This window comes from Prinia subflava, chromosome 8 (genome assembly GCF_021018805.1).
Source record: "Prinia subflava isolate CZ2003 ecotype Zambia chromosome 8, Cam_Psub_1.2, whole genome shotgun sequence".
NCBI classification, from domain to species: Eukaryota; Metazoa; Chordata; class Aves; order Passeriformes; family Cisticolidae; genus Prinia; species Prinia subflava.
The window spans coordinates 30632898-30660696 of NC_086254.1; the positions used below are offsets into that span (position 1 = coordinate 30632898).

Below are 27799 nucleotides of genomic sequence, written 5' to 3' on the forward strand. Positions count from 1 at the left end.
TTTGCCTCTCACTGTGCTCAGACGAGACCGGCAGCCTCTGCAGCACTTGCTGAGATTCACTGCGGTCGGGAGAGGGGATCCTGTCCTGCCCCACATACTTCCCCATTTTCTTTCTGATGACCGCGATACAGAGCAGAGCTGGCAAGAAAATCCACCCTCGGAGTTCAAATTGGGCAGTTTTGTGTTTTCTTTTTGACTCATGGAGCATCCTTAAGGTCCAGCCTGACAGGACACCCGGGGTACAGTCATATGCTTGTCCCTTGCTTGCTGGGGCTCGCACTTGTGTGAGCCAAGACTTTGCCTCTTGCTGTGCCGCTGTTTCCCATGGCTCTATCCCGCTCCGCGCCACTGACCTTTTGTTTGGTTGTGTTTGCTTATTTTTAATAAGGAAAAGAAAAAAGAAAAAAGGCTGGGAAGCGGTGAGACGGGGGAAAGGAGGGGGCTATAGGGGCCGTATAAAGGGCGGGTGTAGGAGGCGGTATAGCGGGGCGCAGTGCCGCGGGGCGGTGCGGGGCCGCTCCCGGTGGGCGAGGCGGGCGGAGAAGGGCGGAGAAGGGCGGGGGGGCTCCGGGGGGGTCCCGCCCACCGGGAGGGCCGTTCCCGGGGGATAAAGCGGGTGCGCGGCGGTGGCTGCGGCGATGGGCGCGGGATGGCGGCGCTGGGGGCGCTGGTGAAGAAGGCGTGGAGCGTGCGGAGGTTCGTGGTGCTGCTGTGCGCGCCGCTGGCGCTGGTGCCCGTCCTGCTCAGCCTCCCCCCCAAGGTACCGCGCACCGGAGCCCGGGTGGGCGCTGCGGGCTGGGGACACCCGCTGCGGGGCGAGGGGCACGGGCACCGACAGCCTGCGGGGCACCCAGTGGGGCCACGGAGCCGGAGAACAAACTGGGGACGCTGCCTCGGGACCCAGCGTGTGGAGCGGCGTTACACGCTGGGAGCTGTGGGACACGGACCGAGGACACAGCCTGGGGGCTCCGTGCCACCGCTGGCCTCAGCACCAGCAGGGTTTGGCTTTCGAGAGGGTCACCCTGCTGCCTGCCGGGGCTGGACCGTGGGGCCAGGGGATAGCAGAGTGTGGGCTGCACAGCTCCTCACCCTTTTGCAACAACTTAAAGTGCGAATGGAGGGGGCATCCTGCGGCCACGTCGGGTTTATAGGAGGGAGAAGGGATAGCTAGAAGGGATGGATTGTGTTTTATGTTTCTTATATAGGCATTGGGAGGTGGGAGGATCGTACGGTTCAGCAGCAGCTCAAGCTCAGGGGCAATAATTAGTGTCTCTTGCTGGTACCCTGTGGTTTTTATCAGTAGTGCCCAAATGACATCTGGGGAAACTGAGGCAAGACCAGCATCACCCAGGGCGGGGTTTGCAGAGCTGGGGTAGAAAGTAAGTGCCCGGTGCTGAGTCTGCCTGGCATCGCTGGCCCATCCCCTTAGCCATGGGAGTGGCAGCGGTGGCGGTGGCAGCGGGACAGGGACCTGCAGAGGTGTCCCACTGCTCGTGCTGCAGGGCTGGCAGTGCCAGGGGACCTGAGTGCTGCCCACAGCCCCGCGGGACTCTCAGGGGGACCTTTGGTGCTGTATCTGAAAAGGCTTTGCGAGTAAGATAAGTGGTGTTTTGTAAATGTGGAAACTGGTCTCCTCTTAAGGTTTGTGCTTTAGCATGTGATGAGCTGCACATAAAGCAACCTGTGGCAAGGCTTTGGGGGCTGGAAGATTTTTTTTGGCTGTCCTACATACACAGGTCTTGTGCTGGAACCTCTGAGCCTTGGGTGGAAGTCCACAGGGCAGTGAAGACACTGTGGAATTTTGCACTGTTGACTTCAGCGTGAGCAGGATTTCACCCTCATGTTCTGACTCAGACCCATTTGAGAATGACTTTTTTTTTTTTTTTTACAACAGAAAATAAGTAATGATCACTGTGTAGTGAATATAGAATAGTTTAGGTGCTGTAAGGACAAAAAGTTGGCACTTACGTCTGCCTGTTCAGTGCTTGTCAGGTGAAACCTTCTTGTTTGAGATACAAAATGCACCTGTGAAATTAAAAATAATATAGATTGACCATTGCTTTGTTTAACCATGTATTAAAAGAGACATTTCTTTGGATTTAATGTCACTTTTTCCTCTGTTTTATATTATTGGCTAAGTTATGAATAGGACTGCGTTAAATGTCTGCCTCAAGGAGCAGAAAACACATTGCACAACAGGTACTAAATTCCCTTGCAGATTCATAAGTGAATAGTTAGATTTCTACATTCATTTCCAATAGCTGAACAAGTGTATTTAATAGCATCTTGTTTGGCTTTGGCACTTTGAAGAATTGTGAGACAGGGTTAGAGAGTGAGGAGATGCACTGTATGCTCCTGTCTGGTCTGTGCAGAGGTGAATTGTGAGAACAAATCACAGATGAACCCAGTGCTGTGGGAAGGGCCTTGATCTAGGTGCTCTGTGTGCTGGTAGAGCTGTGTAGTGTCGTGCAGGCTGTACAAGGATTTGGATGTTCAGGAAAGGGATTTCTGTATGTGTACAGAACTAGAAAATGTCTCTGTGGTGTAATGGTGCTGCTCACACCCGCTCAGCTCCTCCAGTAAGCTGGTAGCCCAGTCCAGGGTGCAAGCCATGGGGGACCTCATGAACAGGGTGGTCTGATCAATGCTGTTTTATTAAAGGAAATAAGGTGTTGGGAAAGTGGAAATTTTTGCAGCTGAGTGGGTGGCAAAGCAGGGATCCAGCTGTGGTAATGGAAGGAGACCCTGGCAGAGCTGGCTGCTCTGCTGCTCACCTTGGGGGTCTGTTCCTCATTCTTCATGGGCTTTAAAGCATCAGAGGTGATAGCAGTGACACTGGCTGGTAGCTGTGCTGGTGCCTGTCAAAACCTGGATGCTCACATCAGTGAACCAATGCAACATTTCAAGCAAATCCAACTGCAGCTTCCCCAAGTTCTCCCAGGGTTTGGCATGGGGGGAACCTGTAGCTGTTAACTCCTGTACACAGTTGTATCTGCTCATGTTCAGGGGTCAATGATTCATCCAGGGTTTCAACACTAAACTCTCTCACTTGTTCAACAAGAAAAGAAACTTGCTGTTGCATCAACAGGGGATTAAGCTCTGACGTCTGGAGCTTGCCTGACCCCCGGTCCGCAGCCCGAGCCGCGAGGGGCTGCGGGAGAGGAGGGAGTAGGTTACGCTTTTAACCACAGTGTGAAAACACCGAGGGGGAGGAACAGGTCAGCAGGCAAGGATCAGGGGTGGCAGAGTGTGGAAGCTGTCCTGGCATGTGATGGCAGAGCATGCCCTCGGCTGCACCGCCCGGGTCAGGCGCTCTGTCCTACACGGGACTGCAGCCCAGCCTCCTGGGCAGCCAGGTCGTGAGGGCTGCTGCAGGTGTGCAGCAAGGACTCAACTGACTGGGCTGCTGCTGGGGTTACTGGGAGCCTGTCCCAGGCAGGGCATCCAGGGACAGCAGGCTGGGGCAGCAGGAGCTCCTGCAGGATGTGCAGTCACTGTAACCACCGTGATGCTGCTGAGTGCTTGTGCATCTGAAGCATGGGGGCACTGGACAAGCTGGAGAACCCTGTGCTCCTGCTGGGATGGCCAGAATGCTGCCTGGCAGGGTGCAGCAGAAACTGGAAGGAGATGAGGAGCTGTGAGGCTCAGCCTCTGCTGGTCTCAGGATGAGGCTTCCCTTGGGAGGATGTGTTTTACAGGCACTTCTGCAGTTATTTGTTGCTCTGTCAATGTTAAAAATCTGTTCTCACATCATGTCACTATGTTCTCCCTACTGGGATGCTCAGCAATCTCCTAAGGGATTTCTGCCACAAAAAGCCACCTCAGCTTTGGTTTCAAGGGTAGCATTTCACTTGGATCTGGAGACCAAGAAATCTTGACTTAAAGCTGATAGAACACAACAGGACGTGCATTAGTGTGTCCTTTTTGAGTGACACCCTGTGATGTGGGTGCAGTGGGTTTTCCAGTGAAACCTCCACCTAAGTGATGTCCTCCTGGAAACAATCCTTGGAGAAAAATCATCCATCAAATCTGCTCTTGCTTACTGGTGATGGACTCCAGCACCCACTCTTCAAGCTGTGATTAGAGCTCTTGACAGCTGTCACTTTGCAGTGGTTTTTTCTCCAGATCCCTGTTGGAGTCCCTTCACAGAGGGGTGGTGACAGGGCTGGCACTGCTGCTGCTGTTAATTGCCCTTGTTTTCAATTGATGGCCTGTGCAGGTTGTGGTTGTGGAGAGGGAGGCTTGTGTAAGTGGTTTTGTCTACAACCTCCTTTCTCTTAAACAGAGAAAAAATATTCTGCTTTGTGGGTGTGTTTGCTGAGACCTCAGGGTGTGCTCCCCAGGCTGTGTCTGGAGCAGTGCCTTGTGTCCATCACACCAGGCAGCAGCAGGAAATGTTCTGTGTGGAGCCAGTTCTCTGCACAAGGGTCTGTGTGTCACCCCACGCTCTGGTTGCTGCTGAAATGGCTGAATATTTGTCCCGTGAGTGGAAGTGCCTGCGACCCCCTGCTCGGAGGGCTGTGAATGATTGCAAAGAGCTGGGGCAGGGCAGGAGGGGCTGGAGGAACTGTTCTGCTGGAAGGGGCATGGGGGCACTTTTAATGAGCTGTGCAAAGAGCTTGTTCCAACAGCTTCTAATGAACTCAATGTCTACAGCCTCTTGGCTTGGTAACAGCTGAGGCAGCCAAATCTGCTAAAAGGAGCTCTGAGCAGGCAAATAGGGCCCAGTGCCTTCAGAAAACAGACTTGACTTCCTCGGTGGCCACAGAGCAATTTAAAATTAACTTGAGTGATGGGTCCTCCTGGTTAGGACAAGGAGAACTTAAGATCTTCCAGAAGAAAAATTACATTGCTTGCACTGGAAAGCAAAGAGCGTGAAGGGCGTCTCTGTGGGCAATGTGATGCAAATGTGGACAAAGGGGATGGGAGTGGGTTGTCCTGCACGCTGGAGGGGAGCTGGATCCTGGCTGCAGAGCATAGCAGGAGCATGGGCAGGCAGGGAACAGTCTAGAGAGCAGCCTAGCCTGAGAAATAAGTGGTTGTAGCCTGATTTTACGTTTCATACACAAAGTCCATCTCTTCAGTGTTCATGCCTGCTGATTTGGGAAGGCCAGTTTCACAAAACTGGAAGCAATGGTCAGTTAAAAGATGAGAGCAAGAGCTTCAGTGGAGAAGGAGGGGGATAACTGAAAGTACAGTGACTACATTTTACCACATCCTCTGTGAGCTTCAGCCCAGAGAGAGGGCAAGCCTGGCAAAGAGCAAGCTGGCACTGGGAGGATGTGAAAGCAGCAATACTTGGGTTGGGGGAAAGGGAAGTCTTTATTGGCAAGAGTCAATATTAATTGGAAAACACAACTGCATATAAAACATGTCTGCCTGATTCCTGCCTGTGTCTGCAACGATTGACTCAATCATTGTAAAGGTCTTTTCCAAACTACTTGTTTCTGTGGTTCTGTGAAAAGAGATGTAGAAGAATTGAGGAAGAAATCCCTGGGCGGGGTGTTGAGGGTGGTGAACACAAATGTTGTCATCTGTTGCCAGATGGGCAGTGCAGAAAAAGCCACTTTCAGTGAAGCATTTTTGTTCTATACTGAGCGAAGTTCTGAAAGTGCAATCCTATAGTATAAGAAATTGACTGATAATAAATATTTTACTGTGATAGTAAATAAATGGAAATTTAAAATTTCATACATCTAACCCTGGCTACTTTAAAATCTATATATTCAGACAACTTCCTTACAATAATTTTGCAAGAGCTGCCTGAAAACTGTTGTGTCCCAATAAACTGGGTTTATTTCTACAATCCCCAGTACAGATGGCGATCTCCAGGGATGCTCACCACGTCAGGCTGATCTGTAGCCTCCCTTGGGAAGTATTTAAAAAAAATAAGAGGTGGAAGATCATAATATGTAATTAGCTCGACACACCTACAGGACTGGCTGCCCACAGCCAAGGTGGTTAATGTGATAATTGTGTATATGGGATATATGAAAGTTGACAAGAGCAGTGAAAAGTGTACCAGGCTATTTGCTGAGTTGGTGACTTTTTGCCACACACCAAATTTGCCCACTTTATCTGAGCTTCAGCTGTCTCATTTTAAAACTGAGATTTTTTTTTTTTTGCCAACTGCAGAATACCTCAAGAGATTTAAATAAAAGTGTTTAATAAGCTTTATGCCATTTCAGCAGAGGAAAATAGATTCCCTGAAGCTCTTAGAGCTTTGTGGCCCTGTGTTACTGGCCCCCTTCTAGCCACTCTGCAAATAGCCAGCAGGAGCAAAATGACTCCACTGGCAGGGAGGCTGGTAAACAGGGCTTGGGTTGTGTCCAGATTACATAATGCTTGCAGGAGCTGGGTTAGTAGAAATCAGATTCACATATCCATCCTGCTGGAGAACAGGCAGTGAGCACAGCGAGGCTGGTAGCACAGTTACAGCTGTGACATGAGAACACTCAGCGTTTTTTTCTGCTCTAAGTAGCTCTGTATATCACAGGTAGGATGTTTCTTTGTGATAGCACAGGGATAAAAGGGCTTGAGAAGCTCCAATTCAGCCAAAATCTCTCTTGGTGTTGGTACCAAGGTCCTGGAGGAGCCCTGTCTGCCACTCTTTCACCTGGTTATAGGGTGGTGGGGGAGCCTGTGTGGGCTAATGGGGCTGTGATGACTGTGCAGCGTTCAGGGGTTGATGGAGAAAACCCAAAGTTTGGCAGTGCCAAGGCAGGGCTGCTTTGAGCGCTGAGTCTGCCTGGTTGGGAAGCTGTGGGCACTGGGTCTGATGGGGAACAAGGTCCAGCTGAAGCTCCTGGTGTCCCTTTCAGGCTGGCACTGGGGCTGGTGGCTGTGCCCATGTCTCAGTGCTCGGCCTGGGTGAGCCAGCTCCCCTTACCTGACCCACATTCCCTGCCAGAGCCTCCTTCCCCTGGGGCACCTCATCTGCCCTTCCCGGAGCCCGCCAGCTCTCCTGCCCACGGGAGACAACCTCGTGGCTTGGCTCCCTCTGCCATGGCTCAGCAGGGCCCCCAGGGTGGAAAATCCCCGGTGCTTTGAGTGGAGCAAAGACAGGATCTGTGTCTGGAGGGGCAGAGGTCGATCCCAAGGCTCTTGAGCAACAGGAAGAAGAGCTGCTGCAGTCCAGAGCCACGAGAGCTTTCCTGGAAATCATTAAATGGCTATAAAATTAACCTGATCACAAGATCCATTTTAAAGCGCCTATGTGCCACCATGAACTTTGATAGGATTCTGTTGAAAAACACAAATGCAAAGCTGCAGGGAGATGCAAGAAGTAGAAGGAGTCTCGACAAGGATGCAGCCAAGGGATTGAAGGATAAAGGTCATGTGGAGAGAGCAGCGAGTTCAGCTCGGCCTGTCCAGGGGCACCCTTGGCCAAATCCCTAAAGGACCATTCTCCTGACACTTATTAGCATTTGTTGTTTGTGTACCAAACACTGGGGACATCAATTGATTGACATTTGCAAAATATCTTGAAATCAAACAGCTTTCAGTTTCATATAGTTTGGTCCAATTTTATTGATGTCTTTTTTTTTTTTTCATTCTGGGGAAGATTTGGTTGAAATTGAAGTTATTATGGATTGGTCTTGTTCCTTTCTTGTTCATTTGTGGTCGTATCTCAAAAGGCTGTAGTTTGCCCTCTTTTAGGGTAGAATAAATTGCATAAACAGCACTACGGCTTTCTTCAAGTGATTTCCTGTTAATCCATATAGATTTCAGAAATTCAGGGAAGCCTTTCACACAGCAGTTTTATCTGCCCTGTTTCACTTTTACCCCTTGGCCTTTGATCTTGCAGTGAAGAGGAGTTATTAGATTGATGCTGTGTCTCATTGCAGCGTTTTCCAGAATGTTTTCCATACACTGGAGAATAAATATCCATTATTTATAATTAGTTTTCTTAATTGTACATCATCTATTTTGTAAAGTTAATTAAAGCCTTCACTGATATGCTCCTGTACCATTGTTAAATATTTTCAGTTATTCTACTCCTGTAAGAGCCGAAGTGTCTTTATTTTGAAGTTGACTTTGGTGCAACTTTCCTTGCAGGAAATTGAAGAATATTTTGTCAGTGGGAGAAAAAAATTAGCCATATGGCCTTTGAAAATCAACTGGAAAAGAGCTTAATGAGAGCTAAGCTATTTCTTTAGCATATCAAAAGAACCATAGTAAAGAGGAATTATCAGTTGGCACAGGAATTAAATCACTAATGTAGTGGCAAACACTCTAAAACATGATTTTTTATTTTTGTTAACTATAGCAGAGCCAGGTTTGCTGCTCTGGTCCTGCTGGCTTGGGGGAAATGAATCACAGGGAGCCCATGGGAGGTGCCAGGGCTGAGCTGAGCCTGAGGGTTTTGCTTCACACACTCTCATATGTCATTTTATTGGCACTAAAATTAGGTCTGAAAGTGATCTTTAAATCCAGATCTTGGGCACTTCATATGAGGCATTGACACTGCTACAATTAATGTATGAAAAAAAAATCATTTACACTCAGTTCTGCTGTGTTCGTGTTTCCATGTACACTGAAGTGCTTGCTAGCAGGACCCCTTGTGAATGCAAAGCCTGGGTGCAAAAAAAGATCAGAATTTCTATCTTTTTTTCCACCTTTGAAACTCTCGCTTGCAGATGTAGTGAACAATAAATCCATGTTGGTTTTGACCTCATTCAGCCCAGGCCTGTAGCAAATTGTTCGTAGGTGAGCAGGCAGGTGGTGGCTGTGGTGTACCTGCTGTGGTGCCTGGCTGAACCCTCAAATGATGTGGCTGAGACCACGTTGTCCCCAAAAGGGAGCTCCCCACAGTCCCCAGGCCACACTGTCCCCAGCCTTGGCAGGGAGCAGAGCCATCATCTCCCTCTCAGAAGCCCAGACTCGGTCCAGGGGAGGAAGGTCCCAGCAGAGGGATGGGGGTACCTTTAAGCAGCAATTCAACCTGCTCAACAAGCTGGAAAAATGATAAAATAAATAGTTCTGTGGCTTCCAAGTGATTTTCAGCAGTTATTTATAGAGCTGTGGGCACTCTGCCTGTGCTTGCTGACAATATCCCTGTTCAGCCCTGCCGTGACTGAGCCCAGCTCTGTGCTGGGCTCTCCCATCCTGGGCTCGGGGCTGCTCTCCTGACTTCCTTCCACTGCCCATTATCTTGGCTGTGGCTGTCGTGACAAATGGCTTTGGTCTAGTTTGTGCCTCCAGGCTGGATGAATTCACACTGTGGTGTGGGGGCACTGGGTTTCTGCCAGCCTTGGCCAAGTGATGCCTGCCTGCAGGAAGTGGTGTGACACCAGGGTGCTTGATTTACTGATTTCCAGAGGGGCTGGCATGAGTGGCCATGGAATGGGTTCTCACAAATCTCTTGGGAGACTCTGATCCAAGAAAAGAAACCTTTCTGTGTGCTGCCTGTTGCAAATGTGTGGAACATACATCTCCCAAGGCTGTTTTTGCATAGCTGTGCAGAGCACGGTCTGTGGAAGCTGGAGGGAAAGCACAGACATTCAATGGGTCAGACACCTGAGCATGTTAGCAGCAATGCCAGCCCTAATTCAACATTGTGGGACAGTTCCTGCTCTCCAAAGTTTCCTTGGTTGATGCCTGCAAGCCTGCAGCCTGTGGGAAGATCAGGCAATCAAGGAGGATTTTGGTTTTGCTGTGGTCTCACATCAGTCCTGACCCCCTTACACAGTGTAGGGAGGAAGATGTATTTGATGGAAATGATTTGGGTGAAGTACTAAATCCTTAAGGGAGTTACTGGAGCATTTTGCTTCTCTAAGTGTCTCCAAGTGACAAGATGTCTCTGCAATGCCACATCTCACTTTTGCTCTCCTCCTTTTGCAGGAAGGAAGATGTCTCTATGTGATCCTGCTGATGGCCCTGTACTGGTGCACGGAGGCGCTGCCCTTGGCTGTGACAGCTCTGCTGCCCATCGTCCTCTTTCCCTTCCTGGGGATCCTCCCATCTAACAAAGTCTGCCCACAATACTTTTTAGACACCAATTTCCTCTTCCTCAGTGGTTTGATCATGGCCTCGGCCATTGAGGAGTGGAATTTACACCGCAGGATTGCTCTCCGGGTGCTCATGCTGGTGGGAGTGCAGCCAGCCAGGTGACTAAGGGAGCAGGGGGTTCTCCAGGGGGATGTGAGCTCCAGGTGCTTGGGAAGTGGCTCTGCTGTGCTGCTCCTACACTGGGGGCTGTCCACACCCCCTTTTCTCCAGCTCATTGTATTTGTTCAGATGTTTGCCCCTGGGCCAGGGGAGCACAGGGAGAATCGTTTGGTTCAGCCTCATACTTGTGCTCCATCCAGTTTCAGGAGGGTCATAGAAATCCATTTTGGTATTGGTTTTGTTATCTCTGCACGTGAGCTTTTCCTCCTAATGTGTCAGAGAACTTGCCAAACTGAAGAAATTTAGCTTTTCCTTTTTTCTCTCTTTCAGACTAATCTTAGGGATGATGTTGACAACGTCTTTCCTGTCCATGTGGTTAAGTAATACTGCCTCCACTGCTATGATGCTTCCAATTGCAAATGCAATTTTAAAAAGCCTCTTTGGGGAGAAAGACACATCTAAGGATAAGAACAGGGAAAATGAAGAAAACCAAGGTAATTGAGACAGGGCAGTAGTATGAGCTAGCTGAGGTCTGCCCTGCTGCTCTCAAATCTGTCCCCTTTTATTTGCTTCACTGGCACAAATACCATGTTCCTTAGCTTGCAGCTTGATCTCAGGGCTGGTCCCACATTACTGCACACTTTATTCCCATGGTGGAAGAATACTGGCAGAAAACTCCCTTTTATCCTGCCCCTTCCTCACATCATGCAGGAGGCAAAGCTTATGAGTGGTCTGGAAAACCAAAAAGCAGCGATGCCCAGGCAACCTGCTCCCTAAACCTGCTGCTGGCACAGTGGTGGTGGGGTTTGTAGGGGTGCTGTGGGGACAGCTGGGGCCAGGGAGGGCTGAAGATAGGGCAGGTGATGAGTGCTGTGTGATGGTGCAGGGTGGATTCCTCTGTGTGGCACACAAACTGTTTGTGTGCTGGGATACAGGTGTTCTCCTCTTGTTTTCCTGGTTGTTCACCCCTGGAGCTGGAACCTGAGCTGGAGGACAAAGCAAGGACTCAAGGGAAGGCTGGCAGGTTAAATATCTGTCTATAAAGTGCTTTGGGATTTTTTTTTCCATGTCAATGCTGCTGTTGGGTGTTGTTTCTGAGCAGGTTGAGGATAGGTCAGGGGTGTGTGGCCAGGTAGGGCCTCCCTCCAGCCCTCTCTTCACAAACCATTTACCAGAACTTTGGGCTTCTGGCAGACAGTGATGAGAAACAGCAAAGCAGAAATGACATCCTGACATCTTCTTTGTAGCTACTGCTGATAGCTGGAGCAGTAGTCACAGCTTCTTCTTCTGCTTCTTCTTGCACTAATTAGTAATTCATCTGCTCTGAACTAAAAGCAATGGCTGCTTGGTTCCCACTGAGTCCTAAGGCAGATAAAGGAGTCCCCAGAGGAAGGCTTAAACATGTGCTTAAACACTCTAAAGATATAATTAATCATTCATCATTGATATTTGGCAATCATGAGATATTTGCACTCCAGGTTGCTTTATCATGTTTGCTTTATGAATTTTTGACTGTTCACATCTATTAAAATCAACCCCACTGATTTCCTTGCTATAATTTCCTGCTCTGTGTTTTGTCAGTCTGCTTTTAACCTTTTTATCCCCAGCCTCTGAAACTGACTGTGTAGTTGTGGCTGTAAATACAGTAGAGTTTGGGAACACATAAAAGGAAGATTCCTCCCCTTGTCCTAGACACTGTTAAGCACAGAATTCACATCCTTGACTCACAACACTTGCACTGGTAAGAGAAACCAGAAAAGGCAAGGGAGGGGCATGCAGGTAGAAGAATGAATAAAGTGATGCTTTGCAAATATCATGTGATTGTGTGATGATGGGGTTTGTTTGTTTGCTTTTTTGAGATAAAGGCTTTTAAAGGTTATTGTTGGTACAAGTGAAGGAGGAATCACCTGTAAAATGTACAACATTTTGTACATCAAAACCCGTATTTTCATGTAGACTTTTTATTTGAACTTTAGTGTCCCAAGGTAGGCTCATCCTTTTCTGTAAACTTTCTGGGTGGATGAGCAAAGCTGAGTTTCTTGAAGGAAGCTTTAAACCTGAAGTCAATCAAAAGTGATGAATCTGATGTTACACTTAGGAGTGGAGATGTGCAGATGAGAAAAAAGTATACTCATTTCATAGTTTATTAAATATTTATAAACTATTGGAATTGTGATCCTCCAAAAAAGACAGATTAATTTGTGAAGGGAGCTGTATGAGGAAAAAAACTTGTACAATGATATGTGATAAGCCAGTTTGCCAATTAACTTGGTTTCATAACACTGTGGTAGAGTCCATGAGGCTTAAAATATTTAGATGGTTAAAAATAACAATTTAAAATATAATAAAGAATATGTGACATTTCAAAGCATTTGACTTACAGCAAAAAAATCTCAACAAGTGTATGAAACCAGCTTTGTGCAGGACTTTGCTTACACACACAATGCCTGAATTAAAGTGATCTCTGATCAGTTGATGATTTTTTTCCTGATGAGAGAATCTCAAATTTTCAATCACTTATGTCTGTGCTCAACTGTGTGGGCAGCATGTTGTAGATCAGCAAATATTGACATTCTTGTGTCACTGACAGCTAAAACTGGGTGTAATATTTTGTTCATTTTCACACACTTGGCTTCTGATGCAAGAGAGCAGGTAGTGAGGTTGGGTGCCTGAAGTCCCAGCTGGTTCTGGTGGATCAAAGCAGGGTTATAAATTTAACACCAACAGACATTTTTCAGCTTCTAGAACTTTCCTTTTGGAGGTGGGCCCTGCAATTCTGCCTGACATTCCAGCAATAGGTGTGTGACAAGCTGGAAGCTGCTGTGCCAGTGAGCCTGACCTCTCTCCTCCTTCTGCCCACTAACCCATCATTGGCAATATTTCATTTCTCTAAGCACCTTAAATATCTCCAGGTAAAAATCACAAAATACAAGTTCCATTATTTTTTTCCTTCATAGGGAATATTCTGCACATTCAAGATAGACTGCATTCAGTGCTTGAGGTGTAACAGAGTCACAGACCTGGAAATTATGTCTGTAAAGGGATAGGGGGGAAGTGCATTTTTGGACACTGCTGCCCAGTTTGACTGCCTGATGCCAGGCAGTGCTGGCAGGGTGTGGCCACAGCACTGCTGCCTGCATCCCTCAGTGGGTGGAAATAGTCCTTTTCAAGTCTTCTCAACCTTTTAGAAACAGTAAAAAGGTCATTAAAGCAAAAATTATCTAGGAAAAGCATTTCTGCCTCTAAGGTATATGAGGTATTTTGGTGAAATGGCCACAGAATTCTCATACTACTCTGTGAGAAGTAGGTCCAAACTCTGTTATCTTTGGCCTTTTCTGACTTGTAGACCCATAATAATTTTCAATTCCTTAAAGTTTCATATTAAAAGCTCTGCAGTATGCCTGGCTTTCCTTTGCATGGATACCTTTGCAATCCTTCCTTGAAAGATAACTCACAGATGGTCCTGCCCACATGGGCTAGTAGTCTGAGCTTCGCAGGGGGAAAAAAATTAAAAATGTTGAGGTAGAATGAAATGTTTTTGCAGAGCCAGGACTGGGCTTCAGTGGGACAGAAGTGTAAGAGCCTAAATCCATTCAGGGATCAACAGTCAACCATGGGTTAATGTTCATCCTTCTAATTACATCCCTTCATTGTGACAAGGTTGGGACGAAAGCTCAGCATGTGTGTGTCAAGCCAATTAACTCCAATTCAGTAAATTAGCGATGTGTAAAACATGACATTGCAAAAATCCTTGGTTCACTGGGCTGGAACGAGCACGGTGTCTCTGGCTCACACGTGAGTGAGTCCAGAGACTTTGACCATTGGCTCCTCTCCACGCTTTGGATCTCTGGGTCATGTTGGCTGGAAGGGGATTGGGGTTTGGGCTAAGAAGGGGTGCAAGGAAATTTGGGGATTGCCTGGGTGGCAGTACCAGGAATTGGGCTCTGGATGTAGCTGTCTGCAGAGGGCAGGGAAGGGCAGGCACACAAACCTCATAAACCACACAGAGAGGACAAGGAAAGGCAGCAGGGGTGGGGAAGGGCCACCTGGGCTGAAGGTGGATAACACTCAGAAGGGCTCCAGTGCTGTGAGGAACATGGGACAAGGGATTTGGCAGCACATCTCCCAGCCTCAGGAGGTCAAGCCATGACCACAAATGCCACGAGCCTTGATGTCAGGTCTGGTAACAGAGAGTAATTGAATTGCATTTCCATTTTTTGATTTCTGAGTTCTCCCATGAGTTGGTGTGGTCAAGTGGTGTGTCAGTCCCAGTGCTCAGCCTGCAGGGTCTGTCATTTGTGGAGAGGATGATGGGCTTGGAATGGTCCTTGCTGTCAGGGTGGCTTCTGTAGGACCTGGTACAAAACCTAATCCCCAAATGTGTCTCACCCCTGTCTTTAAAGAAGGAATGACAGCCTTGTGGTGACTGCCCCAGATGTCTGCAGGGTGTAAAACTCTCACCCCATGGGAATGAAGCTCAGTGACAGGAATTGCTCCATTGCTCCTGCTGTGCCTTGGGGAACCTGCCCTACACGTACAAGGCCCAACAGTGTTTCTTCCTAAGAATGACTTATGGTTAATCCTCCCCCAGGAAAACCAAGTCCAAAAAACCAACTTGGTGAGGGATGCCCTGGAAGTCCTGGCTGTGTTAGAAGATCCCAAAGGCCTAACTGTGGCAAAAGCTGCAAAGGGACCAAGTGCCTGGGTGCTGGAGGAGAAGCTGGGTGCTGTGGTGGGGCTGGAGCAGTGGCAGGAGGAGGTGGGCATGTTCATCCCTGCCAGGTGCTCCTGACCCCATCCCCTTGATGTGTGCTCACCCTTCATTTGCACAGCCAGCCCCTCCTCTACAATGGTAGTTGTTTCCTCTGTCCCTCTGTTTGGCTCAAGGAGAATTTTCTAGATGCTTTGAACTGTTTTAAAGTCCTCATCTTTCTTTTTCAGCATCTTTACAGCAGAATAAACTTTACACTGTACCAACTGAGATGCAGTTTCTGGCAAGTACTGAGGAGTAAGTTAACTATAAAGTTTGTATTAGAGAGTTGAGAGAGAATTATCCCCTGAGCTAGACCAAGTGTTAGGAATTTGAAATTCAATCACTGCAATGTTTTGATTATACCAAACATCCCGGTCACTAGCAGCCTGATGATAAACCCCCTCCTCATTGTGTCCAGCATCCCTCTGCATGTCCAAACCATTACAGAGGTTTTTTTCAGCCACTCTGAAATAGCCAGAGGTGTCTCCTGCTGGGGGTTTGTGCCTTGGTTTTCTCAGGAACATCAAATGTGTGAAGCCAATGATGTAAAATCCCCAGGATTTACACACTGGCCATGATCCTGCTTTGATAACAAGGATGGGGAGGAAGCATCTTTTCAGGAACACAGGAACTGATGTTTCTTCCCTCAAATCTGTCAAATTTTAGTCCTTTTTCCTTTTGGCAGTCCTGTGGACTTTATGCTCAGTGTTACAAGCTGCTGAGGGGCTGGGCAAGGCACAGGCACCCTCAGCTCCTGTGGATGGGTCTGGGGGTGCTCTGTCCTCTGCAGGGCTGACAGCCCTGTGTGGCACTTCACCAGCAGACCCCTCTGCAGCACTGAGGTGTCCTTGAGCACACTGGGAGCTTGGATTTCTAAAAGCTGGGAATTTTCCTTCTGTCAAGGCTCTGAAGTGGTTGCACTGTATTTAAACCAGGGCTTTCACCGGATTCTCTTTTGGACTATTTTAAAGCAAAGATCTGGCAGAGGAGAAGGAGCTTTCCAGTGATGCTCTCTCTGACTTAAAGAAGGAGGAGGAATACAAAACAAACATATGGAAAGGTTTCCTCATCTCAATCCCATATGCAGCCAGCATTGGAGGTACAGCAACGCTGACAGGAACTGCACCAAACCTCATCCTTCTGGGACAGCTGAAGAGGTATGGGGGGCTGTCCTGGGGATCCTGGGAAATCCTGCACGACAGAGACACCTCCTCCATCCCTGTAGGAAATTCCTTTCTGTGCTGGGTGCTGGTTTGGAAAATTCACACTCTTCCAGAAGGTTTTGGGAAATGAAAGCAGGGAGTGCACCAGCCTTAGACTGAATAAGCAGGTTTCCAGCATAGCCAGGCAGGCTCTCAGCCATACTGGAGCATGTGTGCTTCACCTCACTGATGCTTTTAATGCCACTGAATTTAATGGGACTTGACTCCATGCCTACAATTAACCTGGTAACTGTTTTGATGAAGCAGACTGTGCAGTGCTTTGTGAGCAATTACAGCTACTGCTGTATGGGAGAAAGAAAAATAATGAACCCACTACTTCTGGCCTGTTTTCTTAGCCATAAAAGGTTCCTCCTATGTGCAGAGATTTGTGCCAGCCCAGGTGCCCACAGGTATTTCTTACTTTTGCTGACCTTTACAAGAAGTTCCTACAGCCTGTCCTGGGCACTGCAGCATCCCTGCAAGGTTCATGTCCAGACTCTCCAGTTCCTGTAGGAGGATTTAGTCCTGGGTGTTCAGGAGTGTCTTTGTGTGAAGGCATTGGCCATCTGGAGAGAGATTTCCACATCTTTCCTTGCAGGCTTGCACTGCTGGGCTGGGTGAGATGGGGGTGGCAGGGTGTCCTGAGAGCTGTCCCAACACAACGCTCCTCACACTTCCTTAGGTCCAGATAACTGCTAAGGCACTCACAGGGATGGTTTTTAAATGCACAGGGGCAGGCTTGTGGGATATTTCACTGCTGATTTCAGATGCTTGTTTACCCATGGATGGAAGGGTTGCTTTCCCATCTTGCATTAACTTGATTTTTCCCGTTTGCTTAGTTATTTTCCAGAATGTGATGTGGTGAACTTTGGTTCTTGGTTTATGTTTGCATTTCCTTTAATGCTGATTTTTCTTCTCATGGGATGGCTATGGATCTCCATTCTGTATGGAGGAATTAACCTGAGGTATGTTGATATTCACTGTACATATATGTAGTCTGGTTATATATATATTATGAAATATATAAATTTATATAAATTTATTTATATAAATAAATTATGAAATATATATTCATCATGCTTCTCATCCTAAATCTACTGATAACAGCCAGGATCAACTCCTGGAAAGTGGGGGAATTTACAGCTAACTCTAGCAGACCCATCTTAGAACAAGTAATCTGTTTTTTAAAAGCTGGTATACAATAAGAAGGTTTTAAAGATATCTCACAGTTACATATACTTTATTCAACTGAAATATGTGTACAGAGTATGTATTAAATTCATTCATTTAAATGTATAATTTTTAAAGGTGGTTTTACTGCCTGACCTTGGCCTGTGGAGTAAATGGCAGATTTTTAATGCCAGAAGGAAAAGCAGGGTCTAGCTTTGAAGACCATGATAAAATCTCAGTTCCTCATAAAAGAGACAGGATTTCTTCTTGGGGCAAACCCCCGAGTTTGGAACAGATTACTTCACAACAGGGCTTAATTTTACAACAACGTGTTAATCTGTAACTGAGAATAACATGTTTTTGTAAATCTTTGCTGGACACATGCAACCCCTCAGTGTGCACAACCTAAAGCGATTGCAGCACTGCTCTGCTGCTCTTGTGGAGACATTTTTCCCCCTCCACACTCTCACAAGTGATGGTAACAAAGTCTTGCTTCCTCCAGGGACCATACAGAATTTGTAATATTTAGAAAAGTCTTTAATTGTTGTTTCGACTTTAAAATGCAAATGTGGGGAGAGGGAAAAAAAAACAAAAGAGAACAGGTGTCCAAATATTTACACTGTCTCAGACATAGGGGAAAAAAAAGATCAATGGGAAAGTTTTATTCCAGAAAATGCCAAGGGTTTGTCCTCAGCTTGCTGGTGGGGTTTCTCAGGAGGCTCTGTGTGCTGCCTGTGATGCTTGGCTGAGAGCTGTGCTGCTCTCAGCGAGTGCCAGGGCTCCTGTGCTCCTCCATGCCAGGCTGAGGGCTGGGCATGGCACAGCCCCAGCCCCCAGGTGAGGGAAGAGGCCACAGCCCTGGTGAAAGGCAGAGGAAAGGCAGAGCTCAGCGGTGCTCAGGGAACGTGATGCTCTGTGTTTGCTTTGGCTGGTCCCCCCAGCAAGGGCCCCGCTGTATTGGGATAGCTGGGCCAGATACCAGAATTCCCCCATGGAGGAGACACTGCAAAGCTTCACAAGTGCAGCCAAGGCTCCACAGGAGCCTGGTGGGATGCCTGGGCTGTAGCTGTGTGGGGACAGGGGCTGGGCTCTCTCTGGGGGCAGGTCCTTGGTGTCTGCAGCAGGGCACAGGCAGGAGGACACTTTGGCTTTGCTGGAACCCAAAAGGCACCAAAAGGCTGAGCTGAGGCTGCTGTGGGTAACACCTCCCAAAAACCAAGAAATTAAAGGACCAGGAACTTGAAGTGCAGGAGCTTCTGAAGGATTATTCATCTACATAGAACATCCAGGCACCATATCCCATTGAAACAATAAATGAATTAAGGAAGGGCAGGGACCATGGGGATGGGCAGATGCATCTGATACAGAAATTTGTAGGTTTAACCAAGGTCACAGGCAGTGTTAGAAACCAGGTTCAGTGTCATGGGATGTGGTGGGAGATGAAGTGAAAGATATGAATATATCATTTGTATGCACATGCTACAAAGGAGCAAACTGTGTGCAGTCAGTGCAGCCAGGCTAAGAGGCTTAGCCAGGAGCACATTAACATTCCCGGCCACTTAGAAATTCCTCACATTTTTGTTGATCCTCAGCAGCATCCTGGGATCACCCAGGAAATTACAAGTGACTTGAAAAATGAAGGGACAGATTAATTTTCTGTGTTTCCCTATTCCTAGTCATTCTGCCCAAGTAGGTAACTTGCTTGGAAAGAAGACAAGGAAGTCCTGCAATGCTGGGACTTTCATTTGGCAATCACAGCCCATGCTGGAGGAAACAGTTCAGAATATAAATGAGAGGAAACTTCCTCACCTCTGCAGAATCTCCTTTGTATGAATGCAGAGGCAAAGGATATATAAAATAAAGCCTTATTACCTTTATCTCAACAGAGATTTTCATTGTTAGTCGTCATAATCTGAAGAGAACACAAACTGAGCTGCCAGAGATGTGCAGCTCTTTGAACCTTGGAGAAAGACACTGAGTCCTGGATGTGCTGTGTAGAAAATGCATTATTTCCTATGTGTCACTTAGGTCAGAGGCATGTAAAAATGCATGTAAAAATATAACTGTGTTTCTTGGCAGGGGCTGGAAAACAAAAAAGTCAAATATAAGAGTGGATGCAGAAGCCCGAGCCAAGGAGGTGATAAAGGAGGACTATCAGAAACTGGGTCCAACAAAGTGAGTTGTAAAGTTGGCATAGAAATGAGAAAGAAAATACGTGGTTTGGAAATACCATGTTTTAAGAGTGGAGGACTGTGGGGAATGGAGCTTTTTTAAGAAAATTGTACCTATATTTCTGCTCAGTCTGTTTGTAACCTGCTGAACTTTGCTTTTTGCATGCTCCAGCCTCCTCACCTTTGCTAACATGAATAATTGCAAATAGTAGCTTGCACTTAGATCCTCTGAAGAACAACATTCCTGTTATAGAGGGTATTCATGCTGGGTTGTTTAATTACTCTTTATGATTTTTCTATCCCAGGAACAAACCCAGTTCTGTCTGTGTTAGGTGCTAAACAAAACAGGCTGGATTTCAAAGGTTTGTTCCTCCCAGTCCTGCAAAGCAGGAGGCATTTGCTGAGAAGGCTGGTGAATTATATTGTGGATATGAATCATATGGATTGTGGATATATTTTAAGAAATCTTAAAGCTCAGAGAAAGTATACAGAAAGAAGTCAGATCCATGCCATGGGACACATTATTTTTTCTCAATAATTCCCTCAACTATGCTAGTCAAGTGAGGAAAATAAAAGCTGGTACAAACTGCAATGATGGGGATTATATTTTGGAGTAAGGCACCAGCAGAAAGAAACATGAGTTTTAGACTTCTGAGAAATGCCAAAAAGAGGGGGAAGCAAGAAAAGCTGAATATCTCCAAATCCAACCCTGCATATGTCCAACCATATTCACTGATATTCTGGGCAGCCAAGACTGCTGAAGACTGTTGAAACTGTAGACTTTATCCTTAAATTATCTGTGTTTTCCCATCTGTAAAATAATATTTTCATACTCAGGGCAGTGCTGTGAATATCCAGCGATGTTTGTGTCGTGCTATCGACATTGTAATTATTGCTGTTGTGTGGAACATGGAGTGGTTCTTCAAAGACAGCTCTCTGTGCCTGTGCTGTAAATGAAAGAAATTGGTTTATTTGTTCCATTCAGTACATTATCGAGCAGCCTGCAGAATGTCTCTGAAAGAATCAAAGTCCCACTTTGAGATCTAGGAGTGGGAAAGTCCATTAAGCTGAGCTCTACCAATTTGATTAGCAACCCCATAGCTAAAAATCAGCTCAAACAGCCTCTTCCCAAGGGCTTATATAGCCCTGCTTGTGCTCAGATTTTAAATACTATTTTGAGGTATCATCTTGGTTAAACCTTAACTCCTCTAGATACTTAGTGAATGATATTGCCTTTTACCCTGCTGTTTGTCATGTGGCTAAGGGACAGTGTTTAGATTTTGACCTTGGAGGAATTTGTTCCTGCTGTCTCATGTATCATTTGAATCTCAATCATCCTTTTGTACTTGAGCTGCAGTGCCACCATCCCTGGCTGGCATCCTGGAGGGACATGGTCAGAGGAATGACCATGAGGAGCTGCCACACCCAGAGGGTCAACCTTGCATCCAACTGCTGTGATATTCCTGCTCTCCATCTTGCCTCTCCTTGATGTCTTCCAATAAAAGAGTATTGCTGGCAAACACCAGTATCTGCAAATAGATTTACAGTCTGTTCCAGTGTTTCACTGTAGCTGTTCTTAGAAAATCAGCCTCAATTCTCAGCCCAGATGCTGCAGCAGGAGCTGGATACTTGTCCTAACTTGGATCCACCCCTTTAGCACATCAGCATTTTAACCTAATTTCTTTTTATTTCAGGTTTGCAGAACAGGCAATTTTCTTCTTCTTCTGCATGTTTGCAATCATGCTGTTCTCCAGGGATCCCAAATTCATTCCAGGTTGGGCAAGCTTGTTTGCACCAGGGTAAGACTTTATCTTCATTCCACTCTGCCATTTTCAGTAACATTTCCAAGTCATTGACATTGTTTCTGATTGTGTTGCTTAACACTGTTACTCAGGTTTCCTGGAATAAATTACCTGAGCATCAAGAAGCAGAGCCAACTTTGCTTTCTCCCTCTGCTAGAGGAGGTGCATGAAGCTAGTGGGAAGTTGTGATGGTGTCTGTTTGAGGCAATCCCTAGGATGTAATGTTAGGAATGCTGTTTTCAGATATATTTACAGTGAAATATTGGGTCCTTTAGGCAATCCACTGATTTCACCAGGGCTGAAGACTGAAGAGAGATGGCAGGAGCTGATTCTGAGGGCTATCCTGTCTTTGCCAAGTTTGTGTCCCCTGTGACAACCACACCTAGTGAAGATTAATAGATGCAGGAGTTAGGAAATGCTACAGCTCAGAGGGTGTTGTTATTTCTTAAAAGGAGAGACCTTCCTAGTTTTTTGGGTTTTTTCAGGTAAAATCCTAGTTTGATAAATGATTCCTTAGTATAACAAAGTAGTTATGTACTTTTCCCTCATCAGTTAATAACTCTTTAAATCTAACTTATGCTTAAGCTTTTTACTGGATGGAACCTGCCTTTCACCTGAGAGTTTGAGCATTCTTGCAAAGAGCTCATATAAATAAGAAGATTTGGGCTCTGTCTCTCTTCCTCTCTGCAATAGGCTGAGGAAGCTTGTCCTTCTAACCCTGCAATCAGAAAACCAGAACATCAGTGTGGAGGGGATTAGATCCTGGTTTTTACTTTTGTAGGGCAGCTTTTCTGGGGGGTTCACAGCCCATGGTAGAAATGTAGCTCGACAGGGAATTAAAAAAGAAAAGAACTGTGAACAAGAAGCGTTGTTCAAACCTGATGGAAACTTGTAATCTTCTTTGGCAAATCCCTGTTCTTATAAACTTTGTAATTCTACAGGCTTGTGCCTCTTACAAGTGTTTCTGCTGCCTTTGGACAGGTTTATCTCGGATGCGGTCACAGGAATCACCATTGTGATTATTCTCTTCTTCTTCCCTTCACAAAAACCCTCCTTCAGGTGGTGGTTTGACTTGAAAGGTGAGTAGGAGCCCCCTCCAGGCAGGCACTCTGGGCTTGCCTGTGTGCTGGCAGGGCAGGCATGGGGCCAGAAGCGATGCTACCCCCCTGGAGCTGCAGCAGCAGCACGGGCTGTGTGGAGCAGGGTGGCTTGAAGGTGCCATTTGATCCTAGAGAGGCTTTTTCTTTTTTTTCTGAAGTTTTTTCTGAAGCTCAGCAGTCCCTGCCGTGCTGCTGAAGGCAGGAATGACTCAGTTGCTCATGCAGCTGTCAGGGTTGATGCCATGGTGGGATGAAGTGACCTGAAATGGGTGTTCATTTACCACAGCAGACCTGGTGGTGGAACTGAGGTTTGGTGTCTGACTTCCCAACAGCTCCTGCCCTTCGAGGGCAGCACGGACCTCTGAGAGGGCAGGGCTGGGCTAGTTGTCCATTCTCAGATATAGGTGCTCTTCCTCAGTTTCTAGAATCATTTAGAATTTGAACTCCTAAAGCTCAAGCTCTCCAGCAGGTTTTGAAGTCTTGGGTTGGTCCTCTTGAGTAACAATGAAATACCAATTTTAATTCATGAACCACTTGGAATAAGAGATGATCTGAACATGGAGAAGTAGCTGAGGAAGGCCCTTTGTGGATGATGGGGCACTGCCTGGGGTCTGTGGGAACAGAACAGCAGCTGCTCTGAGTCATGCACACTTGTTGTGTTGTCCATACACAGGAAGATGTTTAATCAGGCCTCCTGTGGATAAAATATGTGCCCTTTTTCAACAGAGGATTTCAGTCCCATTAGTGCATCCTTTCATACAACAGAGCTCACTGTATCACATATTAAGAAATGGCTTTTAGGGGATATGAGCTCTCTGCTGTAAAACTCACTGGCTGTTGAATGACAATTTGAAAATAATTAACATCTTTATAATTCAAATGGCATAAAATTTCCTCCTTCTTTGGACGCCCATCTGTTGAAGACAATGTTTATGTCTCTTGCAAAGAGAGAAATAACCCAATATTAAATATTAAATCAAGAAAGCCTCAAAGAAAACTTTATTGCTAGAATTTACTTCTTTTAACATCTGATACTAAGTTAAGTGTTCCTTTAGTTGGCTAACTCAAGACACTCCATGTGTGTATTTGATCAGCAGCTCATGGTCAGTGAGCTCCAGCACTGCTGTCAGACTCATTACATCATTCAGTCAGGCGATGAGTGATGCTCCTCTTTGGGTGGTGTTTGACACAGGCCTTTCCTCTTTGTCCAGCACCAAACACAGAGACCCAGCCCTTGCTGACTTGGAGGAAGGCCCAAGAGACTGTGCCCTGGAACATCATCCTGCTGCTTGGAGGAGGCTTTGCCATGGCCAAGGGCTGTGAGGTGAGGCCCACAGCAGATGCCACGTGGCATCACCCTGCCCAACAGGGTTGGATCTTACCAGGCTGTCACTTGGTGTTCCCATTTCGCTTTGGAAAACTTGTATCAACGGAGTCCCCACACTCAAAGCACGTATTTCTCAACTTCAAGTGACAACAATAAACAGCAGATAGCTAAGGAGGCCACAACTCCTTGCAAGCTGCTTGCTGTGGGACACCCTGAGGACAAGATCCAGGAGAGGACCAGTTTCCCTGCAGGGATGCAGGAGGATGACTCCTGTTTTTGCTCTCCCCTTCTGCAGGAGTCTGGCTTGTCTGTGTGGATAGGAGGCCGTCTGCACCCCTTGGAGGGTGTGCCACCTCCCGTGGCTGTCATCCTCATCACGGTTGTCATCGCCTTGTTCACAGAGTTTGCCAGCAACACTGCCACCATTATCATCTTCCTGCCTGTCTTGGCAGAGCTGGTAAGGCCATCCCAGGGCTAGACCAGCTCGTCCTCTGCCTCCTCCTTGTCCTGCCCCTTGGGTGGGCAGGTTTGTGTTAGGTCTGTGCTGGGACAGGCACTGGGTTATTTTCCTGTCCCTGGGCTCCAGGCCCTTCACTACCCTTGGGAGCAACAAGCCCTGTAGCATATCTGTAGGATAATAATCCTTCAGACTTCATTGTGAGAGATTTGCTTATTTCTCACAGAGTATGGAACAGGGCTGTGCACAGTGCTGTTTGCATCCTTTGATTCATCTGTTGGCAGCTCGGATCCCCAAGGTCCAATTTCTGTTCCTTTCTGGTTTTCCAGGCCATCCGTCTGAAAGTAAATCCCCTCTATTTAATGATACCAGGAACTATAGGATGCTCCTATGCATTCATGTTGCCAGTCTCAACACCTCCCAACTCAATTGCATTTTCCTCTGGACATTTGATGGTCAAGGATATGGTAAGTTCCTTTGGATACATGAAATTATGAAAACAATCAGCCTGAGTGTTTAAAGAAGGGATTTTTCTGTACTGTTAGTACTTTAATATAATTGAGAAAACAGAAGTCTGATACTGTTCTCAATAGTTTGAAGGCACAGGATGGAAGGAGCTTGTATGAAGTTAAAATTTGGACTCACCATGGCTCCAAATGGTGACAAAGTTAGTCTTGAATGTGGTCAGCATCCCCCAGCGCCTTGTCCTGTCCCTCAGGTGTCAGCAGCTCAACTTCCATAAGTTTCTGGATGCAGGAAAATTTCCCCAGCTCAGTGAAATAAAGCTTATGAGTAAAATTAGGCTTAGTCCCAGTTCCTGCTCACATTCCTGAGGCTAAACAGATGTTAATGTTTTTGATGGATCAAAGCTTGGTAAGCAGCTGCAGAATGGCCTTTGTGGCTTTAAGCCTGCTTAAAATGTTCCTAATATTAACAGCAATTAAGCCTTCCATTTTTATAATGTTTGCATTCAAATAGCTTCGTGCTTCACATGCTGTAGATGTCCAGTCTAAACTCAACAGATGTCTTTGTATTTCTCTTGTAGGCAAGAACTGGGTTGCTCATGAATCTTATGGGAGTTCTGCTTCTTAGCTTGGCTATGAACACATGGGCCAAGAGCATCTTCCAGCTGGGGACCTTCCCTGCATGGGCCAACATCCATGCAGAAAATGCCACCTCACTTGTGACAGCTGTAGAAAATGTCACTTTAAGTGCACTAAATAAAATATGAACAAAGCCACCCCCGGGGAAGGACTCACTCACTTAGGACTGGGGTGCTGGAATCGTCAGAGTTTGCACAGGAGGAAAAGCCACGTGGCCACTCACACTGTGTGGGACCTTCTGGTTTAATCTTATTTTTTAGAAATTCTGGTCAGTGTCACAAGATCCATTTGTTATTTTCTCTGGAGATCTTTCCCCACCTTTTGCAGGTACAAATCTGACTCTCCCAGAGTCCTTCTGTCACAGGTGGTTGTTACACCTGGACAACCTGTAGGCATGGAGCATCTTTGGGTAGATGCCTGTTCCCCTATGAGAGCTGATGAGCCTTGCTGCTCTAGCTTCTGATACCCTACCTCGTTTTGGAAAGCAGCCCTGGCATCAGGGTGGAGGCAACTGGATTATTTGTGTGCAGCCCAATGTGAGTGAGTGTATCAGAATCTGGCCGGGGAGAAGGCGGCGTGGCCAGGGCTGGGGTCTCATTGCATCTCATGAGTAATTCTCTCATGGAGGGTGAGGACTGTTTCTTCAGGTCTGTGTGTGAAGGGGTGACTCAGGAGACATGAACTCAGTAGGACTCGGTGCATTGCTCCATGCTTCGGAAACTGGAAGGCCACAGCTTGTTTCCAAACACGTTCAATGTTTTGAAAACCTGGGACAGCGATTGCTGCCCGGTTCTTTGCACTGAGTACATGGATGGGGCTTTGGGACCAAATCAATTTCTGACATAACTTTGGACAATTGGTGGTGTTCCACCATTGGGGACTGTGGCCAGCCTTGGGTTTGTGAGATTGACTCACTCACAAACGACCTGCTGAGTCACAGGTCAGTGGACAAGTTGCATTGGAATATTATTGACATTTCTTAAAAATAGGCTTTGATTCTTAACGTCTTTCTAAATCAGATTGCTTGGGTACTTTCAATGAAAGCATTGCAAATTGACTGTGATTTTAATCACCATTTTATCCGATTATTTTTATTTTATTTTCTGTAAGAATATAAAATATTAAACTTAAATCATCAGTCATTGAAATAGATGATTGAATGACAAAGGATCTGATTCTTGTTTTATGGAAGGTGAGTGACTGGATCCCTGTGCTGGGACTGTTTTTTCTGACAAGATGAACTGGCCTGGGGCAGGGATCCAGTGCATCCCCCTGCTCCTGTGCTGCTGATAACCCCCAGGGCCAGGTGGGAGGGCTGCCAGGGAGATGCTCACCAGCCACAGCTGCTGCTGCAGGGGTTACCCCATGGGGGTTACCTCGGGGTGATGTGGCAGGTGGGAACTCAAAGAGGTTCATCCAAAATCGCCAAAAGCAATTGAATGTGGAACTTTGATCAATCAAGTAAAAAAAAAATTCTTAATGTTCAAACAAAACCCTTAATGATTGTGGAAAAGTTAAAATAAAGCACGTTGGTTAGCACTTCACATAGTCCTGTTTGCTCTGTAGTTTGAGGGGAGAAAAGCAAAGCCCGAGCCTCCCCCTGCTCCAGCTCCATCCCTGATTTGGGCAGTGGCTCCCCAGGAGGAGCAGGAGGGCAGTGCAGTCCTGTTAAGCAGCCAAGCAATGGGAAAACCCCTGGCCCAGCATCTCAGGGCTGCTCTGCTAAAGAGCCTTTGGGCATACCCCAAATCCCCTTCTGCCTGGCTGTGCTGGGTTCGGGCACTGTCGTTCTGCTTGGATGCTCCTCGTCATGCCTTAGCAGAGATGGGCTGAATAGGAAGGGGAAATTGCTCCCTGCAGTTTGATTTCTCGGCCAGCTGTCTGTGAACAGCACGGGATTGCTGTCCCGGCCAGGGGACAGGGAACAGGGAGCAGGGGACAGGGAACAGGGACAGGCTGTGCCGCAGGAAGGAGCCCCATGGTCCCTCTGCCCGGAGCCACTGGAGCCACCACCGCTGCTGCAGGGGACCCCCATCAGTCATGGGACAGAGCTGCCTCTGCCCCTGCAGCCTGGAGGACAGGCAGCAAGAGCTTTGGGATCCTCCAGTTCCCAAGGGTAACACCCACTCCAGCTCCCTTGCAGATGTCGGGGTCGCAGGTTTGTTCATGGTTTCAGCTCTGACTTGGTGCATCCTTGGTGATCGAATCCAGGATGGTTTTGCTTGGGCTTGAAAGCAGAGAGGAGACCACAGAGTTTGTGCAGAAGTCTCCAAATATCACTTCCACATGCCTGTGGCACTGTCTCTCCAGGGATTAGGAAGTATTTCACAAATGCAGCCAGGGCAGGGTTGTAATCTCTGTGCCAACATGAGAAACTGAGGCAGAGAGGGGACCAGTGACTTACCCAAGGTCCACAACGAGGCCTTGGCACACCTGGGAAAGGTATAAGAAGCCTGGAGCCTAAACCTCTTTAGTTCAAGACCTGTTTGCCAGTTCTATCTGCAGCTCCTGTTTCCCAGGGCTCCCCAGAGGATTTAAGTCATGTGGACAACAGCATTACCTAATTCTGCTCTTTTATACTCAGACATCTGTGAGAGTAAGACT

At 47.0% G+C, this 27799-nt stretch overlaps 1 protein-coding gene across 1 annotated transcript; it reads left to right on the forward strand.

The window, feature by feature from the left end:
* The first annotated feature begins 595 nt into the window (after window positions 1–595).
* Window positions 596–26912, forward strand: SLC13A3 (solute carrier family 13 member 3). Its single transcript, XM_063402240.1, has 13 exons — window positions 596–760; window positions 9844–10109; window positions 10441–10604; window positions 15052–15118; window positions 15835–16020; window positions 16905–17030; window positions 19315–19410; window positions 21101–21205; window positions 22190–22287; window positions 23520–23632; window positions 23931–24092; window positions 24422–24559; window positions 25138–26912. The coding sequence occupies exons 1-13, from the start codon at window positions 650–652 to the stop codon at window positions 25321–25323; spliced, it is 1818 nt and encodes a 605-aa protein (XP_063258310.1). The 5' UTR covers window positions 596–649; the 3' UTR covers window positions 25324–26912.
* Window positions 26913–27799: the final 887 nt, after the last annotated feature.